Genomic DNA, 13,564 nt, shown 5'->3' with positions numbered 1-13,564 from the left:
ATCTCTCCCTCTCTCTCTCTCTCTCTCTATATATATATATATATATATATATATAGACAATGATGATAATAGTTAATAAATATAAAATAAACTAATATAACACCTAAAATATAAACAAAATATAAAAAACGTATCTAAGGTTAAAACAAGGTCACCTTTTAACATACAAGGAAAGGTGCCTCATTCCTCTCTAAAAATGAACAAAGGAAGGTGAAATAGAAGCCAGCCGAACCTTTGTCTGATAAAAGCCTGGCCATTGGATAGGGAAAACATGCGCCAGAATAACAAAGAATCTGATTGGTTAGTAAGCAAACTTAACACACACACACACACACACACACACACACACACACACACACACACACACACATATTAGTGTTGGGACGATTAATTGGAATCGGTATCAGAATTGGAAAAATTATAGCCAAATTTCCAATTCCAAACCAATTCTTTTAATTTTTTTCTTTTGACAATAAAAAATGAAACAAGTACAAATTGGTTTTTATTAGAAGTTGTTTATTTACGACATAAGACTGAGAGGGGCCACAAAATGGTTTATAAATCTCATTTACAGGTTTAACATTGATTCACAGAGTTTATTTTATTTTATTTATTGGCCATTTATCGAGAGATAACTTGCTTACTTCTTTTATAAATTTTTCGCATCTATTCGCTAGGTGTGTCAGAAATTTCGTGAAAAATATTGAATAATTCCACCCTCTGTCTTTCCAAGCTTATAACTACTCGAAAAATGTAATTCAAGCCCTATTTTTTCAATTAAAGGAGCAAAGACCAAGGTTTCAATTAAAAAAAAAACAAACAAACAAAAAAAAAACAAACAACGTGTTTTTTTTTAAAAAAGGTTTTAAACTTCAGACTTTACAGGTAAATTTCTAAAAAACACTACTTTTTTTGTTTTAAATTTGAATATATTATTTATTGATCTTTTATCTTCAATTTGTGATATATAACACTTTGGTGAGTAAATTAAGTATTTACTTTTTAATAGACATTTCAAAATGGAAGGCATGAATTAATTCGACCCCCTGTCTTTCCAAGCTTATAATTACTCGAAAAATGTAATTCAAACCCTAATTATTTTTTCAATTAAAGGAGTAAGGACCAAGGTTTTATTTTAAAAAATAAATAAAATAAAATAAAAATAAACAACGTGTTTAAAAAAAAAAAAGGTTTAACAATTGCCACAGTTGTGAATGATTTCCAGTCATTACTTTTGCAGTCCTTCTGTCAATCCTCTTTTCAACTTGACATATTTCGAATCATTTCTTTTCAATTCTTTCACAATTTGACCAATTTTTTAATCAAATCGATTGATTGCTTGCTCTAGTTGGAGACTCATCGCGGTGCACTGGGAGGAAGCTTCACATGCCTTAATGCAGTGACTTAATCTGCAATACACTATAGTCTATATTGCAAAGTAGAGAATATAATGTTGATTTTATGAAATTATTTTTATATATAATAGCTTGAATTAAAGTTTAAAACGCAAAAGTCAAGTATCATGGTTCAATTGTGCTCTAAACAGAACATTCATTCTATATGCGCCCCTATCATATCAAAGAACCTACTGTTGATTTTATATGCATGGCCTTTCCGCTGGTGCAGTGATCATGGCTTTGCTATGATGAACAGTCAAAGGAACAACGAAAGAGAAGAATATAACAGCAATAAAGTGTTATGGTTCTTATCTCTACTTCTTGAAAGACTTTTCACACTGGCTTGCTAAAAGGTCAAACTAATATAAAACATATTCAGTTGTTCATGATTAGCCCCTATTTAAAAAAGACTAGCCCCACCCCTACTTGTGAGTGTCCTGGCATGCTGGCCTTCCAAAAAAGAATTACAGATTATTTTAGTTAAATTTACATTAGAACCTTATCTTCCACTCTAAGTACTAAAATGGTTGCTTTCCTTTCCTTCAAGTTTTTAAGGGTTTCACACGTAATCGCCTATAAAAGTAATATTTCATTTTTGAATGCGGATTTAGCTGAGACATTAATCTACAAATTTGTCATCTGCTTCGTGGTTGTCTTCATCATTATTATCACCATCATCATCTCGTTTTTTTTACAGCAAAGCAAATCAATTTAATAATCTACCAATGTTTGAGAATTAAAATACAACCTTAACTTCATTCAGAGAGAAAGCACAGAATTCTCATTTTGCCTATAAATCGTCGACTATTTTCAACTGTTTATGCAAACTTTCAAGTAGCATGTTGTACATAAACGACGAACTGATAAAATTTGGCCCTGTTTTAAAATCAAAATAAATCTATTGTTGTCTTACAATTTGCAAGTCAAGTATTTGATAAAAAATATACACGAATATTACCTGGGGGTTTATGTAATAATTTGAAAATTTACAAAAAAGAAACAAAAAAAAACAACACATCTCTAATTAAATATTTGAAAATTTTAAAAGAATCAGAATCGGAATCGAGAATTGTATCGGAATCGGAAATTTAGAACGGAATGGGTAATTGTATCGGAATAATAAAAATTTTGGAATCGTCCCATCACATATATATATATATATATATATATATATATATATATATATATATATATATAAACACGCGGTAACATCAATTCTATGCATTAGCATGACAAGTACTTATGAAGGTGAAACATGAACAATTTTGTGTAGCTTAGTTGCCAGATATATTTTTATAATTTTCTACCTAGCTCTACTCACGTATTAAGCACTGTTGAAGTAAATACTGGAAATCGATGCATAAAATATATCTTATAAAATTTTATGTGTATGCATGAAATAATATATTAGGAAAATATAATTTTTCAATTATATGTCATCTTTTGTGCATACAAATCCTTTTCTATTTAGCACGCATTATCATAGCTTTCTATAAAAATATTTTATACTATACACACACTGTTTTAAATAATCTGAAGCATTCTTTTATATATACTATGCAATTATTTTAGGTTACAGTATGTGCTTGTAATATTTGCTTTGTTTAATAAGAGAGAAACGACAATGAATATTAATCTCTGAAGAGATTCTACTGTCGAAATATAAACAAAAAGAAAACTGAATATTTACCTTGTATTTATTGCCCTTGTTGATGCTGTAAATGCGAGTATTTGGCGTCAACTCTCCATTAATAAACAAAGAAATCTTCAAAGCTCCCTTTTTGGTGGTGTTCATTTTAGGGCCACACTTGTCAATCAAAATCACGTCATCACCTGAAAGGACAGCAACTGCACAATTGCACGATGCACGCCCCCTGCAGCTGCGATAGAATACGTGCACCTGTAAAGGAACAAAAATTTGATTAAAAAAAAGATTTGTGATAAGAACCATGGAACAATTTTAATGAGGCGTTGTGCATCAAGACGCAACTGGAGATCACGCAAATATTATTTGGCACCTAACACAAAAGTTGTACGTATCCGCTTGGGATATGAAGTCATGAAGCAGGGTTCAAGTTTGGCCTGAGTCATTACGTTCACTTTTGAACTAATATTCTAAAGAAAAATATAATCAGGTTGATGCACTGGTTCTCAAGGCATATTTCCACTGGAGTATAAAGGGCTACAGTGATGAGGCCTAGATTTATTTAGCATAATCTAGATAGGGAGTGTAATAGCAAAATATTTGTTTACATTACATTTAAATTTCTACATGTTGGTACTGTTAGTTTATTAATAACCTTTGATAGTTAATTATGAATTAAATAAAAACATACCTTGTTAGTTTCAAATAAAATTCATATTTGAAGTCATATCGAATGGTGTCCTTGTAGAGGTACAGGATGCTTTCAGGTGTGAGTAGTCTTCTAGCGCGATAGAGGGAACCCACCTTCTTTGCAGCAGCCTTTGCAATGTCCTCTATGTATTTGTTCCAGTTTATATTGCCCACAAATGTTAGGCCGAGGAGTTTGAAGGTAAAATTTTCAGGTAGAGTGCTATTTGTCGTGGATATAGGCGGTTGGAGAGGCGTCTTTTAATTGTTAAAGGAGAGCAGCTTAGTTTTACTAGCATTAAATGTTACCGTCCATTTGCAGCCCCATTCCACAATAGTCTGGAGGTCATTTTCTAACGATTCTGCCATTGTCTTAGATTTATGTACATCAGCAAATATACCCATCTCAGACACAATATTATCAGAGAGGTCATTTATGAATATCAGGAATAATAATGGTCCAAGGATCGACCCCTGAGGCACTCCCGCATTAATGTTTTTGCTGCTAGGATGTACATCTGTCAATGACAACCTGTATGCTTCTATTGTTTAAGAAGGATCTAATTATATTTAGTGTACGTCCATTTATACCGTATGATTTAGTTTTCATTAGCAGCCCTTTATGCCAGACTTTGTCAAAGGCCTTGGATATATCAAGGGCTACAACCCTGGCTTAGCCCGCCTTATCCATTACATGGTAAATGCATTCGTAGATGACTGTTAAAATATCTGCAGTAAAACGACATTGCCTACATTCATACAGTTTATCAGAGAGAAGATTTGATTTTGCAAGCTGGTGAACTAGTGCTTGATTAATAAAGGTCTCAAAGATTTTAGCGAAGAGGGGGAGGAGACTAATGGGGCGATAATTGAGAGGGTCTGTTCTTTCATCAGAATTCTTGTACACTGGTACCACAAAGGCCATCTTTCAGCTGTTAGAGAAACAAGATTCAGCAAGGCATTTATTGTAGAGCTTGGAAAGTATAGGGGGGGGGCTAGCTCGGCTGAACATTTCTTAATTAGTATAGCAGGGATGAGATCAGGCCCACATGCCTTTGAGGTGTCTAAGTTTTTTATGATATTGCGGACATGAGAAGGGGTGATTTTTACATCATCTAATGTGACTTCAGTCCTCATAGGGAAATTTGGGAGGGAGATGTTTGTTGGCTCTAAGGTGGAGTTGGAGGCGAATCACCGGGTAAGCAGTTTCACCTTCTCCATTGTCGTGCATGCAGCCTTCTGGTTGTTGCTCAGTGGAGGAATTACTGATTGCCCTTTATTCACTAAAATAGTATAGATTTTTCAGAAATCATGAGTTCTTATCTTTTGCAATTCAATGCGTTCACTGATTATTTCAGCATGCTTTCTTTTGGCTATTGCTATTATTTCACTCTTACAATGATTTCTAGCATCTACGAATTTTTGCCTATTTGTATTTAACTTATGACATACAAACTGCCAGAATGCATGCTGTCTTTGTGCAATGGCAACTGCACAATCTGCAGTGAACCATGAGGGTGAGTGGGGCTTGCTATAAGACTTGTACTTGTAGTACTTGTAGAACCAGCATTGGCACGGCTCAGTTTCAGTGTAATATAGTGTGGAGTGTTTTTCACTTCACATAGTTTATCCACTTCATCAATAGAAGCAACTGGTTGTCACTGTAGTAATTCCATCTTCCTCTCATCTGGTAGCTGTAATAATGTATACCATAAAAGAAAAAGAACCCCAACTGTAAGAGAGCCGCTAGCACTGTTAGCAGCAGCAGCATATGACAGCTAGCATATGCAAATGACCAAGCCGGCTCTGTGAAGTGACGTTACAGCAGAGACAAAAGGACACATGTGGACAGGGGAAAAAAAGGTTCAGAAAAGCAGGTGTTCGAGACGTGTGTGATGTCATAGTAGAAACGAGAAACCACGTGGTCAGAGAAACAGGAATAAAGGTCTTTTGTTAAAAACTGAAACAGCGAGTTGAATTTCTTTCCTCTTCTGCTTCCTTGTGCTGGAGTCTACATGTGAGCGACAGCAATACACAACAATCTTGTTGCTGAATTCCTCATGTTCTTTGATGTTTTATTCTCTTACGGTAACACGCACATCAGCTTTTCACCGATCTTTCTCCCTCTCCAGAAGGAGAAGAGTGAATGAAGATGTGTTATATATTCGGGGGAGTCATAAAGGAGATTTTGTCAAGGAGATTCGTGTACGTGATCGTCTAGTTTCTAATGGTTTTATTTTTGATGTCTTCGTGGGTGTGTGTTTGTGTGCATGCATTTCTTAACATACCTTTATTCATGTGTCGTCGGTTGTTCCTCTGGTTTTCATTGTCTCTTGGAGGGGAGCTGGCCTGTTGGATGAAGAATTCACTCCAAGACGATGAAATGGTTTTATAGTTTTTATTCACCTTCCAAAGGTCGACACAGAATGGAGGTGAACCTTGCTTGTTTGATGATACACGTCAGCGTCCTCCCCAGCCCAGGGGGGGGGGACAGCTGAAAAGCCGTCTGTCTTATTCAACACCCGAAAACCAAACTGCCAAGAAAGAATCAGCTAACCTCATCACATGATACCACGTCATCTGGTCAGCTGACCCTTCTTTTGCAAACGTGTCCACTGTCCACGTTATTCACCTCTCTCTCTCTCTCTCTCTCTCTCTCCCTCTCTCTTTCTCTATTCTCTAATAGAGACACACAGAGAGAAAATAGAAAGAGTAAGAAAGCCAGAGAGGGGGGAGAGATGCTCTTTAACATTCCTCCACCCCTTTTTTATCAAAATGTATGGCAAGCCATACATTTTTAATAACTAACTAACAAAAAAAAATAATTATGTCCGAAGTACATCTTTATTTTTTCACTTTCCGGACTCACCCCTTTTCCAAGAAAGATCAGGCACCAGTACTCTTCTACAACACTATCAACCCTTCTGCTGCTTCTCAAAAGTCCCTCCTAGACATTAACTTGCTTCCAAGTTAGACAAAGATACAGCTTTGCAGATATACATCTTGTCTAGGCGGTCGCATTGTTGGATATTTTCCACTGACTCTGCTCTTTATTTGGACCACTTGGCCAAACAAATGGAGACTCCATTTTCGATCACTTTTTCGAAATGGGGCCAGCATATCGCAATTACGACCAGAACGTCGGATGCTCCATGTTGGTGGTAGCTTTATCGCATGGGGACTCGAACCCCAGACCCTCAGATTAAAAGTCTGATGCTCTACCGACCCAACCATCCCACTCGCGTTCTCGACTTTCAGCATAGGCCTAAGTCCCAGTTTTTTTTTCCTTTACTGTAATGCCCTGACGTCTTTCTCTGAGTGGTCCTATTACTGGAGCTTTGTTCTATTCAATCTACTACTTCGGGACTTCACAAAGCTCTTCTACTAACTCTCTTGGTTGGTCTAAGTCAAGATACGCCTTCACACTGATTCACTCGGAGCCTGTTTGAGTTCCTGGAACCCGACAAGATACGGAATCATCACTCCCTAACTAATGCGCCATCGATTTCTAACTAAGTAGTTTTCCCTTTGTGATTTTTCCGCATTCCCAGCAAGTCCCAAGATTCCAACCCAGATATCCCTCACACATTCCTCTAAAAAAATAAAAAAATAATAAGGCTCTATCTTGTCCCTTACGTAATCTGCATCTTTCCCTTTCTTCTATCTCCCCGTGATTAGGCTTGGTACCGACTGTCCAGTCGCTCCGTACCCTGAGGAATTATCGCGACCTCGCACACCAGACTTTTGTTGGACAAGACTTATTGCCGTTGCTTGGGCCTACGTGGCATCTTCCAACTCACTGGAACCACTAGTATTGTTTTAACAGGGTTCTCATTACTCTAAAATAGTATTTCCCCTGCCAAATTTTCTAATTTGTGACAATACCGTGGCTTATAAAAAAAAAATAAAACAACAGAAAAAACTGCTTTCTACAGCCTAATCGCCTTGTAATTCTCATGAAAAAAAATGCAACTACGCGCTAAACGTCCCTAAAATATAACTAAACCAACCAAATCTATTCCAAAATAATTTAATTTAATAATACCAATTAAATTCACCCAGCATGGTTTTTTTTTAATTTTGGTACCTTTAATTCACAATAGGGTAACATTTTATTTTCCTAAGTACTTGCATACATATTTCATTCATCTTCTCTTGAGCGATTCGTAACATAATGGCCACGTCAGCCATTGCACCCCCTCTGCCCCTTACACCATGTCAGAGGGCATTTCATTTGCTCCCTGAAGTTGATTACAACTAGATCCGCTCACGCTGGACAGAATACATTCCGTTTACTGCTATGTCAGAAAAAACTTTTTTTTTCCAAAGTCGGTAAGCGCAACCTGCCTTGAAGACACATAGCTTCACGGAAAACATCGGATTTCCACACATGAAGTACTTAAACTTGCTCCATGTTGATTCTACTCGAAATCAACAGAAATCACGATAAAAAAAAATAAAATTCGAATCATTTCCCGAGAATAATGAAATTAATAACTACCCATGTAATTCAACACCTCTCCAAAATTCTAACATGCTTGCCACAGAAATTAAATTCCATTCACGCCCCACTTTTTTCTTTCATTTCTTCATATAGTTTATTTAACCCTATATTTATCCTTTTTTTTTTTTTTTTTTTTTTTTTACGTTACTTATGTGGTCAAAACGTCACTCATGTCGAATAGAACATTTATTCTACTTTTCGAAAATTGAAATTAATACCGACTGAACCTTTGACTCTTCCGAAACTTTTTTTTTTTTTTTAATCAATTATTACACTGTTTAAATCTTATTTTTTTCTCCCTATTTTATTATTACTATTTAATTAATTAAAAACACATTTTTTCTTTTATTAATCCTTCTTTCCATAGACCCCACAAGCAAGATTCCACCTCCCCATTCTGCGAAAAAAAAATACATGTCACAGAGTAAGAAAATCCTGCACAATACCATTTTAGAACACATCAATTACATAAAGAAAATAAATGAAAAAAATACAAAAATATCCTGGTCACGGCACCAAAACGAATATGTTATATATTCGGGGGAGTCATAAAGGAGATTTTGTCAAGGAGATTCGTGTACGTGATCGTCTAGTTTCTAATGGTTTTATTTTTGATGTCTTCGTGGGTGTGTGTTTGTGTGCATGCATTTCTTAACATACCTTTATTCATGTGTCGTCGGTTGTTCCTCTGGTTTTCATTGTCTCTTGGAGGGGAGCTGGCCTGTTGGATGAAGAATTCACTCCAAGACGATGAAATGGTTTTATAGTTTTTATTCACCTTCCAAAGGTCGACACAGAATGGAGGTGAACCTTGCTTGTTTGATGATACACGTCAGCGTCCTCCCCAGCCCAGGGGGGGGGGACAGCTGAAAAGCCGTCTGTCTTATTCAACACCCGAAAACCAAACTGCCAAGAAAGAATCAGCTAACCTCATCACATGATACCACGTCATCTGGTCAGCTGACCCTTCTTTTGCAAACGTGTCCACTGTCCACGTTATTCACCTCTCTCTCTCTCTCTCTCTCTCTCCCTCTCTCTTTCTCTATTCTCTAATAGAGACACACAGAGAGAAAATAGAAAGAGTAAGAAAGCCAGAGAGGGGGGAGAGATGCTCTTTAACAGATGGAGCTTCGAGAACTGTGACCCAACTCAATCAGTTCACCTGTTCCTGTCTTCCTTGTTACGTGCCACTTTAGACTTCCTACTATGACACAACTTCTTGAACACGAAACTCTCGTTCTACCTTTATTTTATTTATGTTACACCTGAACCTTCACGGTTTGACGCCCTGATTTGACCTCGCACTCCTAATTATTCCGTAAGGTCTGTGTCACTCTCGCATTTACTCTTCTCTTTGTTTTGATAGAGACCTTTCATCCTCTACATCTGTGATGTCATTCTCGCTTCCACCATGTTTTGTAAAAGTTCATGTGCCTCTTGCACAGTTTCTTCCTGTTCATCCTCAGGCATTTCAATATCTTCAGCTTCGACCATAGTTCTAAACTGGTCAGCATGAGCTAAAATTGGCTGCACTTTTTTCTAGTACAGCCATGTTCTATCTTTTTTGTATAATGACCTTCCCTCTCTCTGGCTATGCATCCTTTTTTATTTATCAAATTTTCCCCTCTTTTTGCAAATGATATGATTATTGGAGCGTGATTTTTCTTTTGCAAAACGATCAAGCCAGATATTTATGTATTTTTCATGTCTATGCAATATGTTTCTTCTTGGTTCAAATGTTGGTCATATTTGTTTATCAATTTTAATTATTGCATTCTAGTGTTAACACTGGTGCGTTTCCAATATCTTGTTTAAAAGAGGGTTCGTACACACCTTCTATCAAGCGTAGCATGATTAAGGCATCTTTCTGGTTCATTTTACTGGCACCTAGTTTTTCAAATTTGTAATATTTTGCTCCTTCTTTCAACTGAGGTATAAATTGTACAACGGACTCCTCAGAGTTTTGCCTTGTTTTCAGAAACTTCCTTCTTTCAGCGATGTCTAACCCTTTTTTTGGTCTGATATTCCTTTTTATTATCTCGACAATTTCTTTGAAGCTTTTCCAATGTTCTTGGATATGTCATAGTTGAATTGCTTCACACTCGACTGTTACAGGCAACTTGTCAATTTCATTTTGCCCCCCTTCACTTCGTTTATCTTTTAATCACTGTTGGCCAGTGACTCAAAACATATGATCCAGGTTTCTACATATTTCTGGATTGTACAGTATGCTCATGAATCCTAGCGATGACGTCATTGTTGTGCCGTGTTAATCTTGTATCAAGTCTCGTGATTACAGCATCATCCAATACCCGAGGTTTGTTCTATTTATTTAAGTATTTCATTTGCATACAGTGCTACACATACAAATTCGTTTCAGATTTTGAATTAAATTATTATTTTTTATCAACTTTTAACAAAAGATTAAAATGACTAGCTGGTTTACAAAGACACTGAAGTGCATTCTGGTGAATTTAATTTCGTAATGGCTTTTTAAAAATATGATTAAAAAAATGTCCATTTCAGTTTACGCTACTTCATTTTTATTTCAATAAATATTTGATTAATATTAAATACTAAAATAATAATATGTAGGTCACGTAGAGACGAAACATACATAAACACAGGAGAAACATTGACAAAATTTTGTTGCTAAAGAGATTATACTTACGGCATATGGAAGTTTCTTGTTTCGGTACAAAACGAATTCTCCTTCGTAGAAATTATTATAGTATCTAAAAAGAAAAGAGTTTAAAGATGGCTAAAATCTTCACATTAAAAAGTGGTTGACTGAAAATCCAAAATTGATTTGAATTAATAATAAATGTGTCTCTGTTTCAATGTCTTTCCGTATATAATAAACTAGCAGGGTTATTCGACGCTGCCCGGTATTGAATGATGATCAAATCGATTGCAATGTACCTGGAAGAAGCTACACATACCTCTCGCAGTGACTAAGTTCACAATACATTGCACTGTAGAGAACCTACTGTTGATTTTATAAAATTATTTTTTATATAAAATGGTTTGCATTAAAGTTTAAAATACAAAAGTCAAGTATCATGCTTCAATTGTGCTCTAAACAGAAATATTTACTGCAAACGCACCCTTGTTATATCAAAGAACCTACTGTTGATTTTATATGCCTGGCATTACTGATTGTGCGGTGAAAAGGCTTGAATTTAAGTTTAAAATGAAAACAAGTCAAGTATCATGGTGAAATTGTGCTTTAAACAGAAACATTCATTTTGAACGCACCCCTCTCTTATCAAAGAATCTACTGTTGATTTTATAAGTTAGGACTTTCGGCTTGTGTGGTAATAAAACTTCTCAAATGCACTTGTGAGGTTATGCTGTGTAAGGTGTTAACTTTGGTCAAAATCGCATGTTCCTTCTTTCTTCATCAGATTATTTCAATTATAAATACTTATTGAAGACATTCTGACACAAAACCTATCTTAAAACACTGTCAAGTACATAAAGTACCTTCGTGTGAAATTTCATAAAAATCGACCCAACCGCTTTCACGTTCACAGGGAATGAACTCACATACAAAGTTCCTTTTATATGATAGTTGGGATAGAGATATTGATTTGCCTGTAATAATAAGGGAGATAATTCAGTATACATGATAGAAAACTTAAACAAGACAATTGCTTTGCCAAGCGATTCTAATTATTAAAGTTGTAGGTAAATAAAGTAACCTATGGTATTAGTTTTAGCAGCATGTGATTTTATATATATATATTCATCCAGAAAAAGTCTTACGGTAAAGACGAAACGTTGATGGACGTGTTTTATCCCTCTATCTCTATAGTATTCTTTCAGAATACTATTTTCACACACACACACACACACACACACACATATATATATATATAAAATTTAGTAATTCAACAAATCCAAAAGTTATGACATGAAATCGTTAAATTTCAAATCAAAAGATTTTTATTATTCTATGTAAGACATAGAATACATTTGAAATATTATAACTCCTTATCCTATACGATTTCGATGTCTACCATCTCTTCAGAGGAGAAAAATATTAGCAAATAATTAAAATTGTTTACACCTTATTTGCTAAAGGCAGTAAAACATGGAAAATCACAATTAAAAGTTTTTTAAGCATTTAAATATCATAGAGTAAGGGAAGTTGACGAAAAGGATATAGAATTTCACATCCAAATTGCATGGTAAAATCCGAAGTGTAGGTCTTTCCTAGCAGTGAAGTAATGGGATCCAATCTGTATTTTGAGTAATCCATGGTGTAAGGTAACAGTCCGAAGTAGGCGTATTACCCTGATTTTTTCTTTGAGCAATTTTTATTTAGATGGGATTGTCTTTATAGAATATTACTGCCAATGATATTTTGTAAACCTATAATTACAAGTTTCCATACCAGTTGATTTGTTGGATAACTTTATTCTGCAGTATATATATATATATATATATATATATATATGGTTTCGTGCATGTTGCACTTAGCGATGATATATCAACTTTCACCTTCGAATTTGTAAGAAAAAATTACTCACTCTTAATAATCTCTGGTTTGGCAAGAAAGATGCCAAAACACCTTCACCTTTGTGATTGTTTTTATTATTTTTTTTCTTTCTTTGAAGATCATAATGCTGGGTATGGAGCAGCCAAACAAGCTGCCAACATTCCCCTGCTTTTTATTGTAACCAACCGAGAGCTCTTTTTAGTATCCGCGCTGTGCAAAACACACACACACACACACACACATATTGACGACTTAAAACATTTTTCAAATCATGTTCCAAAATCATATACAGAATACAAAAGTATTATGATAGTTCACAGCTGTTTCAAGCCATAGTTAATTTTAAGTTGAATAATGATCCATATTTCTAAAATACTGAATTATGATCAGAACAACATTTTTGTATATTCCCGATAAAAAGAATACCATAAAAAACGAGCTGTTTGTTTTCATTATTTTCTGCTTAATTCAGGTTGTTTAGTTCCAATAATTATAATAATACTGCATATCCCTAAATCTACTAACAACAAAAGTGAAAATAAATATTTTACTTACCTGTTATCAAACGTTGTCTCATGTGGATCATTAACTGATTTACAAACGCCTTTCATGTCTTTATCGATTATTTCTACCTTTAGAAAGGAAATAAAAAATAACTGTAGTAATGACGAAATAGAGGGTAAAGCTTCGATAATAAATTGAATACTGTAATGTTATAAGATATTTTCCTTGCTTTAGTCACTTATGAATTATCTCCCTTTGCTACAGAAGTCCTTGCTGTATTACGCAAAAGATGAGAAAGAGTATTCTCCCTCTTTTTGACCATT

The 13,564-nt window shown here is 35.1% G+C and overlaps 1 protein-coding gene across 1 annotated transcript in view; it reads right to left on the bottom strand.

The window, feature by feature from the left end:
* LOC145284085 (uncharacterized) overlaps positions 1–13,564 on the bottom strand; it is a 473,693-nt gene that overhangs the window by 112,510 nt on the left and 347,619 nt on the right. Inside the window, exons 95-97 of the mRNA XM_080133151.1 lie at positions 13,293–13,369; positions 10,905–10,968; positions 3,088–3,297 (exon numbers count right to left, since the gene is read on the bottom strand). Coding sequence (XP_079989277.1) covers positions 3,088–3,297; positions 10,905–10,968; positions 13,293–13,369 — 351 coding nt within the window. The remainder of the gene's footprint in view (positions 1–3,087; positions 3,298–10,904; positions 10,969–13,292; positions 13,370–13,564) is intronic.

This window comes from Euprymna scolopes, chromosome 8 (assembly GCF_053919585.1).
Source record: "Euprymna scolopes isolate OS-2025 chromosome 8, ASM5391958v1, whole genome shotgun sequence".
In the NCBI taxonomy this organism is placed as follows: Eukaryota; Metazoa; Mollusca; class Cephalopoda; order Sepiida; family Sepiolidae; genus Euprymna; species Euprymna scolopes.
This window is presented reverse-complemented; position numbering and strand designations above follow the sequence as displayed.